Source organism: Staurois parvus, unplaced genomic scaffold (genome assembly GCF_062004578.1).
Source record: "Staurois parvus isolate SC_StPar_1 unplaced genomic scaffold, SC_StPar_1.0 ptg000049l, whole genome shotgun sequence".
Lineage (NCBI taxonomy): Eukaryota > Metazoa > Chordata > Amphibia > Anura > Ranidae > Staurois > Staurois parvus.
The window spans coordinates 56,613-82,305 of NW_028317845.1; the positions used below are offsets into that span (position 1 = coordinate 56,613).

Consider the following 25,693-nt stretch of genomic DNA (forward strand, 5'->3'; position numbering starts at 1 on the left):
AATGCTTGAAGATTTAGCTTTCCTGTGATTTACTGAATCTTTAGTTGTATAACCACTGTTTCTGAGAACTACTTCACATCTGCGTTGTGTGAAATTGACCAACTTCTAGCACCTGTGCACAGGTATTCCAGCCCAGAATAATTGCACTACATTCCACAATTTCTCTGTATTTATTGGTTTTACCTCAGAAACAGTATTTTTGATGTCACCCCACAAGTCTTCTATTGAATTAAGATCCAGGGATTGGGGTGGCCACTCCATAATGTTAATCTTGTTGGTCTGGAACCAAGATGCTGCTCACTTACTGGTGTGTTTGGGGTAGTTGTCTTGTTGAAACACCCATTTCAAGGGTATTGCCGCTTCGGGATAGGACAACATGACCTCTTCAACTATTTTGATGTATTCAAACTGATCCATGATCCCTATTATGTGATAAATAGGCCCAACACCGTAGTATGAGAAACATCCCTATGCTTTACTGCCCCTAGACCCAAAAAGAACAATCTTGCTTTCATTAGTCTACAAAATGTTGCCCCATTTCAATGTAGGCCGGTCAATGTGTTCTTTGAAAAATTGTAATCGGTTCAGCATGTCGTTTTTTTTTTCCCAACAGTGGGACTTTGCGGGGGTTTCTTGGCTTCACATAGGGTCTCCTAATTGTTACAGTACTCACAGGCAACTTTAGACCTTCTTTGATCACCCTGGAGCTAAATCATTGGCTGAGTCCTTGCCATTTTAACTATTCTTCAATCCATTCGAATGGTAGTTTTCCGTTTTCTTCTACGTCTTTGTGGTTTTGGTTTCCATTGTAAAGTATTTGAGATGATTTTAGCAGAGAGGCCTATCATTTTCTGCACTTCTTTATATGTTTTCCCCTCTCCAATCAGCTTTTTAATCAAAGTACTCTGTTCTTCTGAACAATGTCTGGAACGACCCATTTTACTCCGATTTTCAAAGAGAAATGCACTGTAACCAGCATGTACAATATCTGCTACCTTCATCCATAAATAAGGGGCACCTGTTTGACACCTGGTTTTTCACAGACTGAATGACCTCACAAATTGAACTCCACGCTGCTTTTATTTTGAACGCACCCCTTTCAATTAACAATTCAATTACACAGAATCAGCAGCATGCATGTCATGTCTGTTGGCTATTACACTACTACACCTGCTAATAAATTAGTTGCCATGTAGAAATATAATTTACACCAAAAACAGTGATCTGGTTAGTGATGTTGAACTGCTATTATTTTGAACACAACTGTGCATATGCGGTCAGACACTTCTTTCGGTAATGTGGAGATGCTAAAACAACATGCCAATGCACACAGTACAGTGGGAAGGGCTCCTAAGAAGTTGCAGGATATATTCACAGTTGTGCACTGTGGTAATGCAGGTTCTAACACATTATCGCAAAGCACAGTAACATTCTGGTATATGTAGGTTGTCATTCCTTGTAGATGACACCCTATCACAGATATACATTAATAAAAATACACACACTACAGCACAGATGTGGTGGGGTGTGATGCATATAATACTGCAGGTGTGGTTTGTATGCATACAGAAGAGTTGAGAGCTGATTTAAAATTAATAGGTGATAATTAGGTCAGAAACAGTAACAATCTTGACAAGATAGGTGTGACAGATGATCAGTGACCAACAAAGGTGCAATATGATTAGTATCAATAAAAATGTGACAGTTGATCAGTGTCAGGAATGGTGTGACAGGCGAACTGCATCAGGACAGGTGAACAGTGTCAGTAACTGGTACCACAAATAATTGGCGTCAGGACAGGTGTGACAGATCAGTGTCAGAACTGGTAGGACAGATGATGAGTGTAGAGGGCAGCGTGCTCCATACACACGAAGTGTAGCAGGAATGTATGGTCCCGCCCACAATTTTGTGTTTTCACCTCTATGGGCTGCCCTAGGCGCAACATGTGCCAAAGAAGCTCTTACACCTTTTCAGGTGGTTAGCTTTGCGTATCTGCTAGCGATGTTTGGGTGGCATTAAGAATTATTTAGCACATTCCAAAAACATGCACAGAAAAGCATGTCTCTGTACGTGTTCATGAAATGCACAGGTGTGAACGGGGACTTCTAGAAGATGATGATGATGATTAAGGTAGGTGCAGCAGATATGAAGGAATATGATATGACTGGGATGATGGCAGAACATGGAATTATATGAAGGAATGAAAATGTGACATAGGGTTATATGATGATAACATGGAATTGTATGAGGGGATGATGATGATAACATGGAATTATATTATTATTATTATACAGTATTTATATGGCGCCAAAGAGTTTGCTCAGCGTTGTACAGTAGCAAAGGGGACAGAACATGAGACAAGACGGTAACAATACAAAACACGATGAGGGGATGATGATGACGACACGGAATTATATGAGATGATGATGACACGGAATTATATGAGATGATGATGACACGGAATTATATGATGGGACAGGAAACAAAACCTGAATTATCAAACATTAATGAAATGAATTGGCCGCGGCCCTTATATTGTTGGTATTAAAATATATAATAATAATTACCGCTTATGTATATCAAATAATATTAAATAAAAGAATACCAGCTATTAATGAAACCTAAAGATTAGTTCAAGCATTACGACTCGAACAATAAATTGTCCAAAAACTGTCCCCACACGCAAGGCTCAACCTAACTGAGCCTCGCGCCCCACCCGAGCCACCGCCAATTCAACACAAGAGTGCAAATCAAGGTTAAATAAATCTAGAGCAACATCAGAAAGATGAGCATTGTCTGTACGATAAAAACCCATGTAAGCCGCCCTCCAAATCAACATGCCTGAAAGACAGACCACTGATCGAGGGCATACATTTATATACAGCTCTATTGTTACGCTTACGTATCTTTTCCATATAACGAAGCTCTGCGGTCAGCAACCAGCACAACCATGGAATGATTTCAGAAAAGATAAGCACCGAATTAGGTAGAAATAAAGGTCAAATTTGATCTGATAAATCAAATCTAACGTTTTGGGAAAACCAATCTCATTACTGCTCAGATGTACAACAACATCAGGAGCCAGCCAAGAAGAATGTAACAACAATAAAGCAGGGCGCAAGTCAACCCAAGACATTCCACGCCTGCCATACCAGCAAATATACATTCTATTACAGTCTAGTCCCAAATTAGGTCCATGTGTGCAATGAGAAGCACGCAACTTAGCCCAATGGACGCAAGAATGTCCTATGATCCAGATGACCCGCCTAGGACCTGTGAATCGTAAAAATATGAATTAGGTCGTATATAGGACTTAAAACAACCAGATTTCCAACCACCCAAACCTTTAATACCGAAAGAAGGAAAACCAAGCCTGGAAGCTTCAGTTGCTGCATCAATACGAAAAAAGTGAGAAGTAATATGCAAGTGACTAATGTTTGCAGAAAGAAAACATTTACGCAGAACTGCAGCAAACTGATAAATAGTAAGTGGCTGGCCGTTACTATTCACAAACAGATGAGAAGCAGATAGGGGACAAGCTGTAAGATATCTAGATACTAAAGTAAAAGCACAAATAGAAGATCTAGCGATATTATGAATAAATATCCAACAGCCCTTACCCAACTGATCTGTCTTACTATACCATAACAGAATCTTAAGATAACCATTCTCCACTAATAAGTCAGAATACATAAGCCCGCTGGGAGCTGAAGATGGCCTAGACACCAATTCAGAAATACTAAATGCTTAAAAAAAAAACAGACTAAAAGAGGCTTGAAACAAAATCTCATGAGCAGAAAAGCAAACTTTGTCAGTAGCAGAAATCAATAATTGCAAAATAGATGCAGTAATAGGAATCCAACCGATAACATTTTTGATAGCCTTTAAGTACTTGCTTTACTGAGAAAAAACTGGCGGAAGAAACCGCCATTTCAGAAAAAAGGAAACCCCAGCTAAAATTTTTTGAACATGCGAATAAGAGCAAGACATCAAGTATTCAAGAAAAGATAGAACCACATTTTCAGAAAAAGCCAGAGGAGGTAGACCCGCTGAATTTAAAAACAAGCACCACAGAAACCACACAGCATTGTACTTTGCCCACATAGAATGAGCCAGGAAATTCACCAGTGCTATATGAGCATTGGTCAAATTATGGACAATATGCCCATGGGGGCAAAAATAACCATGAAGATCTGCATCCGGTACCAGCTCCCGAAAACGATCAAAACTGAAATTGAGATAAAGCATCCGCAGCAATATTAGTATGGGCAGGCACATATTTAGACTTTATCCAGATGTTTAAGAATAGACACTTAAAAACAAGACAACGTAGAATAGACAAGACAGTAAAGATTTAGATGACAGACAAGTAACAGAATAGACTACCCCTTTTTTATCCGCAAGTTACGCAGTTGCTTGCCCCAAATTCCTAAGCCACTACAATAGGGAAAAGTTCTAAGAACACTATGTTCTTAGTCAAACCCCTGTCATACCACTCAAGAGGCCAAGCTGCAGCTGACCAATGGCCTTGTCAATATACACCATAGCCGCATACACCAGAAGCATCAATAAATAGCGAAATTGCAGAAGCATCACAAAAACGGGGCCTGCCATAAAAGAACCATCATTAAAATCAGCTAGAAACTGATCCCAAACTTTCTAATCCTCCCTTATATCAGAATGAATTCTAATGAAGTGGTGCGAAGATTTGATACCTGATATTGCTCTGTATAAACAGTTGGAAAACACCCTACCAACAGGGATGACACGTGTCGCAAAAGCAAGAAGGCCTAACAAAGATTGCAGAGTGAGCAAAGTAACCTTCAGGTTAGTGATGACAAAAGAAACCAAGAATCATAAGCGATTTACTTTAGCTGTTAGTAAACGAAATTCCATCAGAACAGTATCGATCGTGATACCCAAAAATTCAAGGTAAGTAGTCGGCCAAACCGACTTTCCTTCCGCCAAAGGAATACCAAAACGTCTACAGATTATTCGATGATTCATCCAAATAGTGCAATAAATTAATAGAGCCTGTAATATGAGACACTGTCCATTCTAAGAAAGTAGAGAAAGTCTCAAAGTAGCTACATGACACCGAACAACCCATCGGGAGGCCGCAATCAAATTAATAATTACCATTGCAATAAAAACCCAAAGAGTTGAACCCAGAAGGATGAATTGGTAATAACCAAAAAACGGAATTCACACCAGCCTTAGCCAACAAAGCAGATGTACCTAACTGCCAGTATTTTTACCTGGGCATCATCAAAAAGATGCGTATGAGATGGAGCAGAAAGGCAGATCAATGTCATCATTTAAAGATGAACCAACAGGAAAAGATAAATGATGGATTAAATGAAAACTATTGGCTTCTTTCTTTGGAATTAAACCTAGAGGAGAAATTCAGAAATCAATAAATGGGGGATTAGAAAAGGGGCCCGAAACCCTACCCTCACAAACTTCCTTCTCTATTCACACAGCTAAACCTATGCACAGAAGGCAAATTATCATATATCAGACAACCAGGACCCATGTATGTAGGTAATAAAAAACCATATTCAAAACCATTAATGAGTAACTCCGCCATCTGCTGATTTGTCCAAATGCAGAGATGTGGCAACAATTCGACTAACTTCACCAGCGTGACTGCTTTTGAGAAACATATCCTTATGTTGGGCAGGATTATTCAGAGTCAACTTTTTAAAGCAACGAGAGGCTGGATGTGACCCAGCTGGCGTTGCTGGGTCACTCGTTGCTGGCGTTGCGCACTCATGTTTGTACTTCCAAGAATTAGGCCATTTGCAGATCCCATCTTTAAAACTAAAACAAAGGCTTTCATAAAAGGTCCTGGCTGAGAAGATGGTTTTAAAAACTGCTTCTGTGGCAACAATAAATTAAGCCATAAACCAACATCCTTAGAACCCCATTTCAAATGTTTATGAACAGCCAATTTTTGAATGATTCATCATACGACAACCAAGCTAATCCAGAAAAATTCTTATGCGCTTCAAGGTTTCAACATGCTGAAACATTCCACAACACAATTAGGTCTTTTTTCTCCCATAACATTGGCATATATACAAAAAGCCTGCAACCAGTTATTAAAAGAACGGGGTGCAGATTTACGCTCATCAACACTAGATTTATCGGATTCCTTAATATCCAATCAGTTATCCCTTTTACTTTCAGTAACGGATAAAAGATCAACATAATCCCCTCTCCAAATTTTTTCTTTGACAGATGACAGCGAGTGAAACCCCAACAGAGATACCTCGCACGTCAGGGCCTCTTTAAGACAGCATTCTGGAACGGAAACAGCCAAGGGAGACAAATCCGGAATAGCAACAGACTCAACAGGAGGAACAGTAGGAAAGTCCGAAGGTGCAGACCAAGCATGCAGAATACGGTCTGAAGGAATCGCAGGAGTAGACGTAAGAATACGCTTAAAACTGTCAGCAGAATTAGTAAATGAAGTAGCTAAATTAAACAATGAATGCAGATTAAAACTCTCACCTGCAATGTCATTGGAAGCAGGTAATGGCACACTATGATCAGCCAACACAGCAGTGTCAGTTACAGCTGCAACTGTCACCTCTTGCTGCACATCAGGAATAACAGCAGGCATAGAAGGGGGCAAAATACAATTGTTAGAAGGCTGCATCTGACATCTCCTTTGATGGATATTTTGTACATTTGCAGAGTCAAAGAGCAGGGAAGGAACTTTTGCAGCAGCCTTACCCTTGTCCGACCGCTTGGGAGAAGGAGAAGAGATCCTGCGGCTCCTCTTCAGCCGTGCTGTCACAGTTCTGGACCGTTCTGTGCATGTGCCGGCCTCGCTGAGGAGCTCGGGGCCAGCATTACTTGCAGAAGTGAAAGGGGCTGAAGTCACTGCCAGATGCTGGAGAGGAACTTGACAACTGGGAATGGGAGCCGAGGACTCTTCTCGTTCGTGGACTGGAGGCGGAGCAGGAAGAGGAGAGGACACAATAGCCGGGTGCACTGCAGGAAGAACAGGAAGCTGTACAGAGCAGATGTGGATGGCCAGAGCGCAGAGCTGTGTGTATTCATCCCACTGGAGCTGAGCCCCTTTCCATCAGCTGATGCAGGAGAAATTCCATGGTGAGTAAAGCAGGGTGCTGCTTCTTCTGTCACTGCTGCTTCTAACAGCTAACGACTACTGCTGCACCTTTTATAGGCTGTGCTCTAGACTCCTGACCAATGGTTGCTTTTTAGGACAGGTAAGTAACCAATTTAAAACTGTCTTTTTTTTTTTTTAAACTGACACTCAGGGTCTGTACCAGCCCCATAGGTAGGGGTCACTGATGCACTCCCCTACTTTCATGGGATGATGACATGACACGCTGGGTCAGTGTATATCAGCGGGCAGTCCTCCCCTGTGACCTCACAGTGCCCTGTCCCAGGCTCTCTCATCAGATGTGAGAAACGGATGTCCCTGGATCCATCCCCCACATGGCAGACACAATACATATGTGTGTGTCTATCAGGCACCTCTCACACAAACAGCCACCTCAAATCTTACCCAGTGCTGGTTCCGGTCTTCTCCAGCTGTCAGCCCAGAGGTCTGCCATCCACAACCGAACTGGGCCGTTCCCTACTGGAACTGGAAACCAGCTGTCAGAACGTCACAAGAGCAGATTGCCAATAGAAAGCTGCAAGTTAATCATTGTAGCGATTGTGAGACGTAAAGGCTGGTCTATGGCGGCCAGAGAGATGGGGCTATCTACTCCATTCCCTTAGTTATTGATAGCAGGTATAGACTGGAGCCGGGCTGGTGTATGTACTGGGTGACCTGTAGTGGAAGCACAGAGCCCACCCAACGTGCTGTGCCACCCTCGGGCTGATGTCATTCCGTATACACTATTCATGTGTCATATTATTTATTCCTAGATTGTAAGCTCCAAGGAGCAGGGCCCTCCTATCCCTCTTGTATTGAACTGTATTGTTGCTGTATTGTCTCCCGTTGTATTGTAAAGCGCTGAGCAAACTGTTGGCGCTATGTATAATAATATTTATATATATTTTTTTTTTTACATTTGTTTTTCAGTTTTTCGTATCGTGGGGAAGGGTTTTATACCTTGCCTGTGCCCCCTGGGTGTTTCACCCTATTTGTCCTAGATAGCATTGGCCTGGGGACTGAAAGTACAAAAAACAAAAGGCTCTAAAATTTGGATTGTTGCTGGAACAAAAATAGACATGAAATCCTTCTGTGAAGAGATATCCTGTCACAACTTCCAGCCTCCATACAAAGATTTCAATGCTCCATTCAGAACACAAGGAAGCATGGAAGATTTCAGCACTTTACCTAGTGAAAAGAGGGATTTAGTAAAGTGTTTGTAAAGGAAACCTGTACTGAGAAAGATGTTGCAAATGCTAACTGCTGGTTCTTACTCTCTTGGTGCCGCTTCCCTGAACTTCCAAGGATCCCTCTTGGTTGGGGGGAGTTTGGGGAAGACTACCCTATTAAATGAAGCAACTAATAGGCCACAACAGGGACTTCCTGCTCCATAGGGACGCCCTGGAAGTATTACCCAAAGTTCAAGCTCATTGGAATAGAGATGAGGGCTGAGAAGAATTAAAGTATTACTAAACCCACAACAGTAAAATCAGTCTGTATATGCAGTAAAGCATGCTTGTTATACTCACTGTGGAACCTAAGGGGTTAATCCTCTGCATTGTGTAAAAAGGCTGTTTGATCCTGTCTTCTCTGCCCCTCCTCTTGTTGAAATCACCACTTGATACAGACTGAATCCATAGTCACATGCTCAGTTTGGTGTGTATTGTTAGAGAGGTGGGTTTTTTTTTTTTTTCTTGGGAGAGTGCATGTGATCAGCACAGGGCCAGTCAGGACTGTCCAGACAGAGGTCAGGGGTTTCATATCCTCCTAGAACAGAAAGAAAACTCCTACTACAAGCTTTAACCAGTGCTTTGCTGAAGTCATAAGACTGCTCTAACTGCTGATGAGAACAGGTATTTAGCCGTTTATATTTACTAAAATAATTGCATTTCCATGTTCTCTGTACTGTGGGAAACTAGATATAGTGAACGCAGGGCCCTGGGTTTGGTATCACTTTTAAGAGCACACAACACAAGGGGAGACCATGCTGAAAAAGGGGCACCCTCAAGGCCCTTCACACTTCTGATATGGGGAAAAGAGGTGAACTCCCTGACTGGTAATGAAGGAGCCTTAAAGTGATTCTAAAGATTATTTTTTTTTTTTCTAAAATAACAAACATTACTATACTTACCTGTTGTGTGCAGTGGTTTCGCACAGAGCAGCCTGCATCCTCCTCTTCTCGGGTCCCCAATGGCTCTCCTGGCTCCTCCCTCCTGTCAGGTGCCCCCACAGCAACCAGCTTGCTATAGGGGCACCCACTGGTCCATGTGTCCATTCACACATGGAGCCGTGGCTTGGCCCCACCCCCTCTCATTATTGGGTGAGTGGCTGTGATTGACCACAGCCGGAGCGAATGGCTCTCGCTTTTTGTCTCAGCCAATGAGGAGGCAGAGACCCGGAACAGCCAAGGCTGTCATTCACATAGCTGGATCTCGATGAGGCTCAGGTAAGTATTGAGGGGGCTGGGGGCACTGCTGCACACAGAAGGTTTTTTACCTTCATGCATAGAATACATGAAGGTAAAAAAACCTTCAGCCCGTACAAACACCTTAAGCCTCTCTTACAAGTGACAGGTGGCTGCCAACAATAGGAAACAAAAATGAGGACTTATACCCCTGGTGCCCAACTTGCAGCCTTTTGGCACTTTTTTTGCAGCCCTCAGGCCTCTGCAGACACCAAGTCTTGTGTCTCTATTGCCCTATGATATCAGTGAGTTTTAGCATTCTTGCATCCAGTCTAGGACTGACTCCTGATGACTTTCCTAGTCTCCGACAACTCCTACATCAAGCCCACACTCTTTATATGTGGCCCTTGGTGATGTCAGGGGGTCACACTTGAGCCATCCCCAAATCAAGAAAGTTGACTATTGCTGTCATATACAGTCAAAGCTTGCAGGTGCTAGGCCCTTTACCCTTTCCAAGAGGAACCAAAAAACTGACTATCAGGGATAGATGGGATATCAGGAAAGGGTGCTAGGGTAGACACAAAGCCCAACACCCTGAGAATTAGCAAGTGGCAAGGGATAGGGCCTGGGTACTTGTTTAGGACCAGAATAGCCAAAACTGGTACCAATCAACCTTGAAGGTAAGTAATCCTTCTGGCAAATAGGATGCTGAGGGGTACCATGCATTACAAAGGATTCAACATTACCCAAGGATATAGTATTTCCTGTATATCCAGTCCAGATAGGGACAACACTAGAAACCAAGTTTCCACTTGGACAAGGAGGGTTCCAAGGTGCAGGAAACTGAGGAAGACTGGAGTATATGTAATGCTTTGCACAGTAGCACAAGAATGATCATGAGGGGCAATTGAAGGAGGTGCCAGCCACAAAGCATTAGCCCATAGGCTAAAAGGGGGTGCTTAGCACCCAAAAGCCAGAGAGGCAAACTACCCAAGAACCCATCCGGATGCAGAAATCGGGGCACATACTTATGTAGAAGGATTTTCCAGGAGTTTGCTGACCCTTGCTTTCAAGCTCTATGGGCTCAGTGGGAGTAGGCTCTGAAGGCCTACAAGCATTTACTTCTATAGTAGATACAGAACGGTAGGATTCCTCCTGCTAATTATAGTGTATATAATATACATGAACACCCAGGTCTTTAACATTTTGAAACTTTTAATACATGTTAAAAATCTGCATTTTTTTTTTTGCTAGAAAATGACTTAAAACCCCTGACCATTCTATGTTTTCTGAAAGCAGAGACCCCAGAGAATAAAATAGTGGCTGTTGCAAATGTTTTATGTCACATGATGATATTTGTTCAACCATTTATCAAATGCAAATTTTCAGGAAAAAAATACACCTAATGGAATTTTAGTGCACACAAACACAATATAATACATTTGAAATGGCAACAAACTACAGTATCTAAAATTGTCCATAGTTGACGCTTTAACCACTTGTACATCCTAGGGAACAAGTGGTTATATATTAAGATTATGGCTGCAGCATCCTGGTATCATTTTTCAGATCCAGTAATGCTCCTGCAACTCTACAGCACAGCCGCGCCCATTCCCAGGCTCTCCCATGCCATGAGGAAGCCCAGGACCGATATACTAAGTCGGGTTTGGCTGCAGCCAGAAGAGGAGGAATGGTCATTCTTTCATTTCCTCTGTGATGAATGATTGAACCGACCTCTGTTTGAGCAGATGCTTTAGAGGGCAGAGGTTAGATCAGGGGTCCAATGAACCCCAGATCTCTCACTAAAGAGTACCTGTCACTGCCCAAGTTATCACAGGGACGTTGCTCCCACACACATGTAAACAGGGATTGCACTAGAGATGGAGAGCATTAATTCTTGCACCAGAGCTCATGTTTAACCCTAACCCGGTAACCTGTGAAAGCTTTTAAAGCATTTTCTCTGGAGATTTTTTAGTACCATAGTTTGTTGCCAATTTACCAGTGTGTGAAATTTTAAAATCTTTGCATGATAGTTTATATATATCTTTTTTTTTCTGAAAATTTGCATTTGATAAACAACTGCACAAAGATTGTATGACTTAAAAAAAAATTGCAACAATAATTATTTTATGCTCCAGGACCTCTGCTTTAGAAAGTAATGTTTGAGGGTTCTATATAATTTTCTAAAAATGCTGATAACATTTATGAGAGAAATGTTAGGACTGGCACAGAACTAATAAATGTGATTCTTGTGAGCTACTATGGTGTATTGATATTTAGTGAGAAAATTACCAAAATATATTAATATATTATGTGTGTTTGATGTGTGCTATAATTTAAACTAAAACAATTGATCATAAAATAAAAATTGATCAAAAAAAAAAAAACATTTTTTTCAGTTAACTAGATTGCTAACACAAAGGGTGAACAAGCCTGTGATAGCTTTGGGCAGTGACAGGTACTCTTCATGGATAAATCAGGGTCTAGTAGATCCTAGATCCCTCCTCTGCCTTTCAAAGCATATGAGAGAAACAGCGATCTCTGTTGCTTCCCTTGCTGTGACGGCTAAGAAACTCAGCACTGAAACCGGAATTGAATAAACTCTTATCACTTCTGCCTTCAAGTGATTGTAAAGCTTCCGTTTTTTTCATTAAAATAACATGGTGTACTTACCAGCTCTATGCAATGGTTTTGCACAGAGCAGCCCTAATCCTCCTATTTTTGGGTCCTCTACCAACAATTGTGCAGGCTTGCTTCCAAGCTGGGCTGTATGCACCTATTCAGACAGACACACGACTTAGCACAGCCCTGCCCCCTGCTCTCTTTTCACAGATTTTGACTGACAGCACCAGAAGCCAATGGCAACCAATGCTCTCAGTCAAGCCTGCAAGAGCCGAGAGAGGAGCTGCTGATGTGCACAGCACTGGACCAAGATCAGGCTCAGGTGAGTATTTAGGCCTCATTCATAGAGACATCAGTTTTCATGCACGCTTCATTGAGTTTTATACACATTACAGATTCCTGCACAGAAAAAAAAAATCTGCATGCGATACTAGTGTTATGGTGTGAACAGGGGACTTTAGAACAAGTTTTTTTCTTGTGCCCTTGAAGAACGCAAGCAGAAAAACTGATGTCTCTGCACCCTGATGTAAACGAGCCCGAGGGGGCTGGGGAGCTGTACTTAAAAGGGTCTTTTACCTGAATGCATTAAATTAAAAAAACTTTTACCTTTACAACCACTTTCATTCATCACAGAGATCAGGTAATGGACGTTCCTCTAACTCTCTGTGGACAGCTGACCCAACTGCAAGCTGAAAAAAACAAAAAAAAAAAACACACCACAATACCAGGATCATGACTGCAGCTATGATGCAGGTATAACAGCTTGCGACCAAAGTTGTAAATACTGTATACAGCCTAAGGACTGCAAGTGGTTAAATACCTTCTTCAGCTCCATATATGCAAAGTAAATGGGGGCGCGAAGGTCCATAACGGGGATAGTACTGACATAGCTCAATAAAACCCCACTGACTCAGAAATATGATATGATCCAGAAACACTTAGGCAAAATAAAGGTGAATAAAGCACCTGGACCAGATGGCTTACACCCATGTGTACTCAAAGAGTTGAAATCTGTTATTTCAAAAGATATGGTTTCTAATTTTTAGAGGTACCACTGGATTGGCGCAATGCAGTGCCTGTATTTAAATAAAGAATCAAAGTCTTTACCAAGTAACTACAGACTTCTTAGTTTAACTTTTATAGTCAGGAAGATACTTGAGAGTTTAAGACCACATAGAAGAGTTTTTGCTAGAAAGTAATATTTTAAGCAATAAACAGCACTGATTCACAAAAGACCATAATTGTCATTCATATCAGATTTCTTTTTATGTGGAAGCAAGCAAAAACTTAAGACAAAAAAGGAGTGGAGTGGCCATGGATATAGTACACTTGGATTTTGCCAAAGCAACTTGAAAAGAATTCAGTGTGTAAAATGTATAGAAAACTGGCTAAAAGACAGTATTCAAAAGTAGTGATTAAGGATTCATACTCTAAATGGTCTCAGGTTATCAGTGTTGTACAGTTTTTAACATTTATAAAATTATATAGTTTGGAATTAAAAGCACCATTTCAGTGTTTGCAAATGACACCAAGCTATGCAGTGGAATTATGTCCTTACAGGATGTCTCCAACATACAAGCCAACCTCATCGCAATATTCAATTGGGCTATTATGTGGTTGAGGTTTAATGAGAACAGCCTGGGGGAGTCAATGGCAGAGGATTTGGGTGTTCTGGTAGATCACAGACCTATTAAGAGCACACAATGCCAAGCTGCAGTTTTTAAAGCCAGCAAAAAATCCTCTTGTATTAATAGAGGTATAGGGGTTGATTTACTAAAGGCAAATTGTAAGTACAGTTGCACTCATTTTCACCAGAGCTTAGTGAATGCAGTGATGTGCTGCTGATTTCCATCATCTGATCATGTGCAAGCTCAAATCCCTTTTTTTTTTCCTTGCACCTGATAGGATATTCTTTACAAAGTGAAGCATCATCACATTCACTAAGCTTTGGGGAAAATGAGTGCAGAATCTAGTTGCCTTTAGTAAACCAACCACAGACTCCAGAGAGACATAATTTTGCCCCTGTAAAAATGATTATAAGGCCTCATCTGGAATATGCAGTCCAGCTTGGGGATCAGTTTAAAAAAAGGATATTGGAGAACTGGAGAAAGTGCAATCAAACTGATAAGAAGCATATGGGAGATCAGCTATAAGGAAATATTTGCTGAACTGAAAAAAAAAAAAAAGGTGGTCAATATAGTAAATTTTGTGTAGATTTATTCACTTTCAGGTCATTACAGAAGACAATGGGACACTTTACATCTGGAGAAAAAGAGATGGAGCCTCCACCTATGGTAAGGCTTCTTCACAGTAAGACCTGTGAAAATGTGGAAAAGACTCCTTCAAGAACTAGTTTTGGCCAGCACAGTAGATTGTTTAAAACAAAGATCTGGATGCATTGCTAAATGTACAAAATATAACTGGATATTAGGGTTGCACCGAAAATAGCCCTATTGGCATTTTGCCGATAGAAAAAATTTAGCCGATACAGGAGACTGTACTGCAGATGTGGGGGGGGGCGGCTGAGAAATGCAGGAGCAGAGCAGTGTATACAGTGACTAGTTGTCACTATATGTCAGTGCCGGTTTTTAAATGTAATTACCGGCTTTTTTTTCTTCACTATAGCTCACAGAATTAGCTGTCACTTTCCTGGAGCTAAAAACAGTTTCCTTTTAGTTTATTTCCAGAGATAAAATAAACAAAGTTTCCTTTAGCTCCAGGGAAAGTGACAGCAATTTCTGTGAGGTATAGTGAAGAAGAATAAAAAAAAGCTGGCAATTGCATTTAAAAACCGGCACTGACATATAGTGACAGCCAGTGAGGGAGCCTCTCTGTATACACTGCCCCCCACCCCCTCCCCCCTACAAAGAGGACCTTTCACTCATATGCTATCATATAGGGGACTATTGGTCTCCTATGTTATAGTAATAAAATCGTAAGTAAGAAAAATAAATAAAAAATATACATGAAAAGTAGAAAAAAAAATTGGAGCCTCCCCACCTCCACATATGCAGACATATCGATTTGGTTTTCGGTCACACGCATTCTGAATTTTCGGTATTGGTTTCAGCACCAGAATTTTCATTTTGGTGCACCACTACTGGATATTACCATTTATAAATAAAAAAAGATAGATTGTTGATCCAGGAAATATCCAACTGCCTTCAGGGGGATCAGTAAGCAATTTTTTGACATTTCTGGAGCAAATTAAACCATGCTTAATAGCAGTGGTCTCCAAACTACAGCCTGGGGGCCAGATGAAGCCCTTTGCTTCCTTTTATCCAGCCCTTGGGCCACTATTTCATCCACAGATACCAGCAATGGGCCATAATTCCCTCCAATGACACCAATTATGGGGCACAATTCCTCCCAATGACACCAACAATCCAATAGGGCACAATTCCTACCAATGACACCAGCAATGGGCACCATTCCTCCCACTGACACCACAGAAGGGGTATGGTTTATTCCCTAAAGTCTGAAAGGCTGCATACTGGCCCTTTGTTTAGAACATTTGGAGACCCCTGCTTTATAAGATTGTTTTTTTTTTTACTTTCCTCTGGATCAACTGTGGGTATAGGATTGTGTATGTGGAGGTTTTCTATCGGCTGAACAAAATGGACTGTCATACCTATGAATGTTAATCAAGGCAGATACTTCTTAAATGTGACGACAGCTTCTGAAACAAAGAGCAGCTCTACACATAAGTAATGACATCAGTCCTAAGCAAGGCTCAATGTCAGATGCTTGTAACAAGCCATCACCACTAAAGCACAAGGCTCTAAAAATTTACTCAACTACTCTATGAAATGGAGACCATCCTGGCAGTGGAGGGATCCCTGTTGAAGGAATCCACCAGGGATGTTGAATTTGTATTGGCCGACACATGTAGTTCCGGGGGCCGGGCAGGTAGGTTTTTTTTCAACCTTCAGCCCTGCTGTGGGCAAGTAGCAGGGCTCACCTGTCAGGTGAAAACATTCAGACGGCTGCGATGCCGTCTGATTGCTTTTGCACTGCCCACTGCGGTGCCAGCCTCTGCCCCCTCCAGCTATGTCTCCCGGACTCCACTTGCCTATATGTGAACCCGGGACTGGTTCAGCGTGCACCAGTGGCTAGAGGGGAGGGAGGAGAGACATGTGAGCTCCCCTTCCTTTGCTGTCGCAGAAGTGACGTTATGACATCACTTCTGGGTCCCCGTTCACAGATTTCCCAGCCATTGAGGCCGGGAAAGAATGTAATGCAGCGTGATGTACACCGCATTACATTCTCAAGAGAAATGCAGGGTCTTTTAGACACTGATGTCTCAATAAAGAGAACCTATCATCAAAAATAAAGTAGAAAAAAAATGTTTTTTAAATTGTAAAAAAAATAGTTACACCCAAGCACATAATATCCCCTCAAACAAAAAAAATAAAATAATTGTGCCCCCGCATGTACGCACGTACAAGCGTAAAAACACGCGCTGGGGTGCCTACGCTTGAAAACATTGATTGCGATACACGTTACATATTGCCGTGCACGCCAGAATGAGTGCAAGAATTCTAGCAGCAGACCTCCACGTAACACTAAACTGATGACCTATAGGGGGCTTTAAAAGGGTCACCTAAAGAAAATATAGGGTACGAAAAGTTTGTTACCATTTCACGAGTGCGTGCAAATTTAAGGTTTGACGTGTTGGAAATCTATTTACTTGGTGCAACCTCATCTTATTTTTTACCAAAAAACAGGGTAATTCATTGCTGTTTTTGTGCCCTAAAAGTAACTTAAGTGTATTTTTTACTGTGCTTTAATGTCGTGCAATGTGACAAATTTGAACTACCACCATTTTATTCTCTAGGCTTTCAGAAAATATATAATGTTTTGGGGTTTTTATGTAATCTTCAGGCCTAAAATAATTGTTTTTTTTTTTTTTTTTAAACGTGTGCAAAAAACGCAAAAAGGGCTCTTGCAGCAAAAGCAATAAAGGATAAGTCTGATACTCCCCTTTCCTGACAAGCACCCATTCAGTGCTCACACTGCAAGGTCTCTCTCCTCCCTGTTAGTCCCCGGGTGTGGTGCTGGAGTCAGGTAGGAAGGGGAGGAGGAGATATACAGTGCAATGTTAAAAAAAAAATGTAAAATGTTGTTATGGATGGGTTGTATATGGCCTATTACTGCTGATCTCAGGAACTCAGTAAACTGTAAATGCCTTATGGCATGTATAACTGTTTACAAATGTATGTGGTTCTTCCTCTTCATTTATTGTGTGATGGTACTACCTGTATATGCACATTGTCTAAATAAAGAATTATAAAACAAAAGAAAAAAAAAATTAAATGTGTTAAGTCACCATAAAGCCCCAGACATTCCTAAAAGCACCAGATTTAAATACGGTTTTGGTTAAAAACATTTTTTTTTCTTATCTGGAAAAGTAGATTGTCATGCAGGACAAGAAGACTGGGACCCAGATTTAGTCCCTGAACAAGTAGTTTTTTCAAACACTTCCACACCCCTGTCCACTCATTATGACACCATTGGACACATTAAAATCATTGCCAACACAAGACGAAGAGTTGCATCAAACTTGGACATAAGCAGAGACTAACTTCCTGTTAGTGGAATTCCACAAGGTAACCGTGCCCTCAACAAGTCTAGTGGTATTCCTATTGAAAGGTGTGTCTATAGTGTATGGTGGGAACAGACCACAGGTAATATCCTTTCAAAAGGGAAAAGTTTTGACACTCACAGGTGGGGCTTTGGGTATTGCCAGTCCTAAAGACTATCTCAAATAGGTGTAATGAAACTGTTGTTGTTGCTGCTGTAGAAACTCTAAAAAACCCAAGGCCTAGAACAGCAGTCTGATCTTTCAGATGCAGGGTAGTATGCACTGCATCAATAAGGTTTGCAATGCCCCCATGAATCTGAGTTAAGGTCAGGAGACTGCAATTCCTCAAAAACAATCTCCTCAGAGCTAGACTGCTGGGATTCTGAATCCAAGGAAAGGGACCACAGGCTCAGCTTGATTTAAGGGCTCAGGAGGGTCAGAGACAGACTCTGCAGTGGATGTTGCAGGAGAGTGCTTAGAGCCTCTGCAGGTAAAGCACCCAAGTAGTTGAGCAAAAAACAGCCTGCATGTCCTGAGTTAACACTGAGGGGCTATGGCCATGGACTAGGACTCAGAGGAGGTAGACCCCATAATAATTATATGACAATTAGGGTCCCTGATTAAAAGCACCAGTTCCCTCTGAGGATCCCCCAGAACCACCCGTGGCAGCGGGACTATACATTCTGCCTTAATGAAATATTGCATCCACATAGCAGTAACGCAAATTGGCCCAAATCTGAGATGAAGCCATAGGTACTCTCAAACCCAGGAAAGCTGGTACTGACATGGGTTATAGGTGGCTGGAGGTTACCAGGGCACAGTAGGCAGTCTGTGGAAACAGACCAGGAGATCCACAGAGCTTCAAGAATAGGAAGATCAGTGGGATGTTTCTTTTTCCAGGATGAATGGCAGGAGCAAGCACATGTGTACACTCAAACACACATGCAATACTCAACCCAGCGGATAACAAAGGCACTCAGTCCCATTGGACTGAACAGTGAGTTAGCTTTCAGTGCTTTAGCCCAACTAGCCTTACTCACAAAGCCAGTCTTCAGAAACAGAACAGGGTCACACCTGGGGCTGTGCTTTGGTTCTGGGACTAACAGTACGCTCAGGTGTGGAAAGCGCCATAACTTGGGCTAGCCCTACAAGTCCAGTTCATTGTGCTCTGGGTACAGTCTGCAATGCTAGGCTGAGGAAATACCAATCCGGATAACGGCTACATGGTTATGCTATATACAGCATTTGTTGAGGAATCTTGATTGTTCAGCCACAGAAGAATGAATCCATGAAGAAAAGATGGCTAGCAAACAATGGACTTTATTTACAAAAGCTGAAGAAAAAGTTTCCAATTTTCTAGGATACTAGCAAACAACTGAGGCATGCTGGCAAAAGGAGGGGGTATATGCAGACTGGGAAAGTCACAGACCTGTAATAAGCCAGAACGAACTTGCACACATCTTCTGAGTCAGCAAATCAGAAATTACTGCAGGTAGATCAATAAAAAAATACTGCAGATCAATCAGATCGTTAAAGCAAACAGGATAGGTCAGCAACAGAAGTCACTATTGGGTTTTCCTTAAAGGTTCAAGCAATATTAAAACTACCTTACTCGATCTGTGTGTATCTTCTCCCAGCTACGCATGCTGTCCCTTCTGCTAAATGCCAAGATGTGTATGAAGGGTTGGGGAAAGCTCATATTAACTACATAAAGCTTACGGTGTTGTCTCTCCTCCTATTCAGAGTGTTACAGGCAGGCAAAAGATAATTTTGGCTTGGCCCACTTTCACACTGCTGCAGCTTTACCAATGTGTTTGGAGCAGGATAGCTGCACTTTCCCAGAGAGTTATATCGTGTTCCATGTGTTTGGTGCACTTTCTGAAAGGTTCCACATTTGAAACGTTTACATTGTAAAGTGAATACATTCCAAACATAGTCCCATTATTTTTACAGTAACAGAGATACAGGGTGACCCTGTCTGTGTCCACAAATCTGGTCCCAATTTTGGGTTCAGGTCTCATTCTTCATGGTGGGCATATCCCTGAAGGGATCTTCGGGATCTAGGTCCCATAGGGATGAAGGCCCTAGACCTGTGTAGCATCCTGTGGCCAACTACATGCTTTTCATAAAGTGCAGAAGTGAGCACTTACGTGGATCCAGTGCCCAAAGCTGTCCCCATAGCGTGGGGTTCAGATACGGTTTAAGGATTTACCAAGGCTGCACCAATCTAGATGCACGGCTTCTATTGCAGTATTAGCATATAGAGATGTTTAAAGAATCTGAAAATAAAGTAAACTAGTAACGGTAAGATAGGTGCATCATCTTAGGACAAAAAAAAATAGAGAATTCACAGAATTGAGGGAGAGGTATAGGGAAGGCACCTAGGGGCATGTCCTCAAAAGCTTTGCCAGTGTCCAGTCAAGTGAAAGTATGAGCCTATATCCCAAGGTCTATGAATACTCAGCCTGTGTCATGTAGCGCACAATTCAGATAACTGCATTTTCTGTTATACCGCAGGCTGCATTACATCATTTAGTGACACAAGGTGGCCAGCAAGATGAAACTCTCTAACAGAGGAGCTAGGCAGACTGTGACTAAGGCTTTCCTTTAGTCACAGTCTTAGTTTGCCAGCTAATTTCTAGTTTTAGCACACAAACATCAATATTGCTTTTCTCAGTATTAGCAGTTATACTATGAACTTGAGGAGGGGTGGAAAAAAAGAAACCCTTGCTTAACAATGATTTATAGAACACTAAAGGAAGGTAAAACAGGAAAGCTATTTAAAAGTAAAAGGTAAGCGCCAAAGAGTAAATCAAGCAACATTATTTACATAAGAAAACTTTTGACACATACAATTGGGGCACTACAATAACAGTACAACAGCTTCTGCATTGGCTTGTTTGGTGCTTTAAGAAGAAACTTCTTCAAAACACAGAACACAATTAGGAGTTACTTTTATAGTGTACATGGGATAAACAGCACTATACACAAGCATGTATCACACACACTAATCTGTTCTCATACGCAGCACCAGATAATAAATGAAGAAAATAGGCTTCCTCATTACAGAGAAAGTTCATAAGTCCCAAATAGCAACTGGCAGAGCTGTCAGTCAGGCTGGGATTGAAGAGTAACTAGGTTCATTCCCATCCATCCAAATAAAAAAAAAAAAATTCTATATACATGTGAATGACCCACGGTGACTGGGACAACACCGAGCAAGCAGCCACTTGTACGCTGTTATTCGTAAATAGAGCAGTAGTCCCACTGGTCAAATCTTGTCTTTGTGTTTCACTTTGGAGAGCCTGCGAGTTGCACCACTTTTATTCAACAATTTTAGGACACGATCCTTGTGATCTAGAACTTTAAGCATGCAGTCCCGGGACTCTGTGATCTGATCCATGACAAGCTTACAGCGCTGCATGTTACCCTGTGGGTAAAAAACAAAACAAAACACACACCAAATACAGTTAAATGGCAAACAGAAGATAATGAATAATAAAACCTAATAGTACAAAGTTTTGAAGTCAATACAAAAACTGCATTTTTTTGTTATTCATCGTAAAATCCCTTTCTGAGCTCATTGACTGACGTCTTCCACTCTCAACCTTAGGGTTTATAGCGCCACCTACAGGAGTGGGACACTAGGCAGGAAAAAAAAAACAAAAAAAAAAAAACACTGCACCACCTATGGGCAGTCCTGCTGATATAAACTCCCTCTCTGCACAGGCAATCCAGTTAGTAACAAGCAGTGTAAGAAATTTTTTTTTATATATATTTATAATATAGGAGGGGATGAGCATGATGGGAAAAGCAGGTACATGGCACTCTGCCCTCTTGAGAATGCGGGAGGCCTCCAGCGACGCTGCCACTCTCTGTTCCACCCTGGTGGTTGACAAAGGCCACTGCCATGGCACTGACAACTGCATCCAGGCAGTATGCCCCCAAAGACGTTATGTCCACTGTTCCAGACAGAGCCTGATGACCCAGGACATGGATTGGTAATAGGGCGTCCATCAACCCTTGGTTGAGCTTGCCCCCGAGTACTCCTCCCGTCTACGTCTATCGTGACCACCATCAAGCAAGGGAAGAAACGATTTGGTGCTCATTTTAAACGTCTAAGAGTCGATCCTGCAATAGTGGATATCGTGCTGGCAACTGACTCCGCATTCCTGTCTGCCGAATCCTTAAAGGACAGACTCCTCCACTGGTATCATGGTCACTTTATTCAACCCGGAAATAGGAGGGTCCACTTCTTTAGAAGAGATTCATCGAAGAAGTAACGCACAGCAAGCCACTTTTGGACCACAAAGGGTCTCTTAAGACACTCAATCCTTGTAAACAAATTTGTCAAAAAAAAAAAAAAGGAGGATAAGGTAACACCTACACTGCAGCTTGTGCATGTTAAAAGGGAACAGACACCTCCATGACCGCCCCAGAAGCATCCTCCATTTTTAAGGTTTCTCACACAGAAGTAATAAGTGCGTCCACCGGTGCCTTTTCGTGTTTGACGGCAGCAGCAGAGAACTCATACTCCGAGTCGGAAGGGTTGGGGATCTCGTCAGCAGGACCTGTGGGCAGGCCCACATTCACAGCGCCAGAGCCGGACTTAGGATCCGATGAGGCCGATAAAGCAGGAGAGAGCAGGGGCTGCTTCTTGCACACCTAACGCCACCTCCACCCAGGAAACGAAGGACTCCAGGATGGCTGTCAGTGTGGCAATGGGAACAGAGGGGCCCGCCACCTCAAGGAGGGAGTCAGGTGGAAAAACGTGGTCCTGAGACTCCACCTCTGGAAGGGGTTCCACAGGGAAGGCACCGCTAGGGAGACACACTAGTCGCAAGGAACCCCAAACCAACGAATACAAGGCCAGTAGAAAGATACCCCCACAAGGACTTACCACCACTAAGGCACGTGCAGAGCTGCCAGCAGTTCCCTCAAATGGAAGCAGGTTGAGAAACCACGTGGAACACACATTCAGCAAATTATGTTACCCACAAGGGCCAGAGGCAGTAAGGAGGCCACCATGTGGCTATAAGAAAATGGCCACAAAAACCCTGCCCACCAAAGCCCAGGTCCCTATTTGGGCAATGCAGACACCAAAATTATGGCCGCCGGGCTGTATGACATGGATCCCTGGTCCAGGATGGGGCATGTTGCAGTCCGCCAAGCACTTGGCTGGGGTCTGCATGCGCTCACTGGCCAGGCTTGGGTGACCATTGGATCTATATAATCCAGCCCGCCGCCCAGCCTGGCTGTTGATTGAAGCTCTCCGCAGGAAAAAAGACAGAAAAATGGAGGGAAAAAAAAAATCCTACAGAACCACAGGTCATAGCACAGAGCACTACTCCAGAGCACTAAACAGAGAAAAAAAAAAATTGGTTGCCTATGCAGAAAAGGGGTTTATATCAGCCAGGACTGCTCATAGGTTTATTTTTTCTGCCTAGTGTCCTACTCTTGTAGGTGGCGCTATACACCCTATGGTCGGGAATGGAAGACACTGTGTCCGTCAATGAACAAAAGGGAAATGTTATTTTAGACGCTAACATTTTGTAATCACTTCACAGCCAAAGCTAAACCTGTTTTGCAACACTGCATCAGTTCAACAAATAAAAATCCTTTTTATCCTGCAAGATATCTATATGAATTTAGGATTGCTTTTTTGAGACAGTTTTTCTGTCAGTAGTATAAATCTTGATGTGTGTGTTACTTTCACAGGCAGACCTAACTAATAAAATTACAACATTTTGCAAATGTTGCCAACTGCTAAATTAAGAAAGTCTTGATGTGCAGCACATGTAATTGCAAACTGGGAAAATACACATTAAAATCTATTTACAAACAGCTTTAAACTGGTACCTTATATTTTTGACACAACCATAAATTGTAATAACCACCAAAATCCTATGTCACAATGTTGCTAAAAATATTAGCTATTGTAAAAAAACAAAACAAACAAAAAAAAACAAAAAACACTGTAGTGGAAGGTTGCAGAGAAGAGGCTTGGTAAGGAAGGGTTTATTTTGCATTTAGCTAATGATTTTCCTTACATTTTTGTTTCATATTAAACATTATCCTTTCTACTGATAAGAAGAGAGTATGGAGATTATTAATAAATTATGTGACACACTGAAAACAATCATCTTTCAAGATGCTGTACAGAGCCTAAAGTAGTAGTATACTGGGGAAACGCAAAATCTGGTGGCAGGCAGGACTTTCATAACAGAAGAGACCCTAGAGGTCTCTTCTGTCGTAAATCTCCCTACCATCTGTCAACCGGTAATGTGATCTGAGCCGCGTATGCACAATTCAAACCACATTTATTGCCCGCACTGCATGCTGCAGCGATGTGACTCCTTTACGCATGCACAGGAGTGACATCACTGCCACCCGGCCATTCAAGCGGCCAAAGATTCCTAACCCAGAAGGAAGACCAGGTGAAGATGGAAGCGCCTGGGAGCTGTGACAGTGCAGTGCTGGACAGCTCCGTTTGCAAGCAGGTCTCATACTGTGCAAGTATGCAGTACATTATGACTCAAACCTGCAGCGAGGCCCATTTTATATTATAAAAGAGACTTTACTACAGCTTCAAAGCCCAACTCCAGGTTCATTTTTTAATTTAAATAGTTAATCTTAGCCAAGCTGGCTGAGGTGGAGAGGCAACCAGATGACATAACGATCTCCTCAACCAATTAAAGGAAACCTTGTATTAATTGACAAAAGTATAAGACACCCTTGTGAATGATTGGGAAATATTCAGCCTTGCTGAGCCATTTCCCTTATTCCAGTTGGGTGCTCACATCAGACAGAACCAACAGGTACCTGGGGTCTTTGTTTTTTTCTTAACAAAATGTGAGAAAGAACATTGTTTATGCATTCCTTTACCATACAAACCAGTAACTGTCCAAGATTAATTTGAAATAAACATTGCCTGTAATTTGAAATGCTCCAAAAATGTAGTGATAAGCACATCTAAATTCCATACCTGCACTATTCAATTTTTCTTCAGTTTTAAATATTCACAAACTTGAAACACATGGGGAAAATACCCCTTACATCATAAAGCCAGAAACACCACCTGAAATATTGTAGGATTAAAATTTGCATTTTTTACCTGTATTAGTTCATTGATCCTGTGCAAATCATCATCCGTGGCAGTCTTCTTTTTGGGGATGAGCCCTTCTTGGAGAACAGTCAGCCGATCAAACACATCTTGTTCCAGTTTAATCTGGAGGAAGAGAATGGTTGTTAAAAGCAAAAATAATTAAAACAAAAAAAAAAAAAAAAACTCCAAAAGGCTTACCAGCTGTAGCAACTGTGCAGCACAAAGATGTGTTTTCCAGCCCTGCACACGACAAGCAATCCCCTTCTGGTTGGCTATTTCCTGTAATGTTAATTTCTTCTCCTCTGTAAGAAAGAATGACAAAAAGAGCTCAAATTTGGTTTGTAGTGTTGACTTCATTCATGGATTGAAGATTACACTCTGTATTGAAAAGCATTTATCGCTGCAAGCAGGGTAAGGTGCATGCCTGAAGGGGAAGGGAACGAGCACGTTGATTTGTTTGCACATTGGGGGTGGTTGAAGTATAGTGACATTCTTAAGACGATACTTATAGCGATGGAGAGTTGTATGCACATTCTCACCCTGTGAGGGTAAGAGTAATTAGTGTGAATAGTGGTGGACACGATTGACATAGTGTTCTACATTTTGCAGGGGTGTATCACGTATTATATTATATGTGGAAATTACTGCACTATATTAGTTTTTTTGCTTTGGAGATTGGAAGCAGTCAAATCGATGGTCAAGAAGAAAAAGAGAGATCAGGATATACAACACATTCTGATTGGGGAGATTCTGGTGAGAATATATGAAGGTCTGGGAAGGATAATTGTGCGCTGTTTGTGTATATCAGAATATACAATTGTCCACAATTTTTACACACAT

The 25,693-nt window shown here is 41.8% G+C and overlaps 2 protein-coding genes and 1 long non-coding RNA gene across 8 annotated transcripts in view; 1 reads left to right on the plus strand and 2 right to left on the minus strand.

The window, feature by feature from the left end:
• The window catches only part of AMMECR1L (AMMECR1 like), a 47,940-nt gene extending 40,973 nt beyond the window's left edge, over window positions 1–6,967 (minus strand). Inside the window, exons 1-2 of one of the 3 annotated variants that reach the window (XM_089665525.1) lie at window positions 6,742–6,876; window positions 6,517–6,601 (exon numbers count right to left, since the gene is read on the minus strand). Coding sequence is in view for 1 of the 3 variants with exons in the window: in XM_089665518.1 (XP_089521644.1) it covers window positions 6,742–6,827 (86 nt within the window). In the remaining 2 variants the exon portion in view is untranslated. Of the gene's footprint in view, window positions 1–6,516; window positions 6,602–6,741 lie in introns of all 3 variants that reach the window. The other 2 variants (XM_089665518.1, XM_089665515.1) reach the window with 2 other exon arrangements.
• A 36-nt stretch (window positions 6,968–7,003) lies between these two features.
• LOC149470239 (uncharacterized) lies at window positions 7,004–11,929 on the plus strand. Its single transcript, XR_016309254.1, has 2 exons — window positions 7,004–7,122; window positions 8,069–11,929. It is a non-coding gene; the product is annotated as an uncharacterized LOC149470239 (long non-coding RNA).
• SAP130 (Sin3A associated protein 130) overlaps window positions 10,860–25,693 on the minus strand; it is a 58,835-nt gene continuing 44,001 nt past the window's right edge. For all 4 annotated transcript variants that reach the window (XM_089665505.1, XM_089665489.1, XM_089665496.1 and 1 more), the window contains 3 exons: window positions 25,052–25,155; window positions 24,863–24,976; window positions 10,860–21,178 (listed from right to left, as the gene is read on the minus strand). In XM_089665505.1, the coding sequence (XP_089521631.1) occupies window positions 21,020–21,178; window positions 24,863–24,976; window positions 25,052–25,155 (377 nt within the window). In that variant the 3' untranslated portion in view covers window positions 10,860–21,019. The remainder of the gene's footprint in view (window positions 21,179–24,862; window positions 24,977–25,051; window positions 25,156–25,693) is intronic.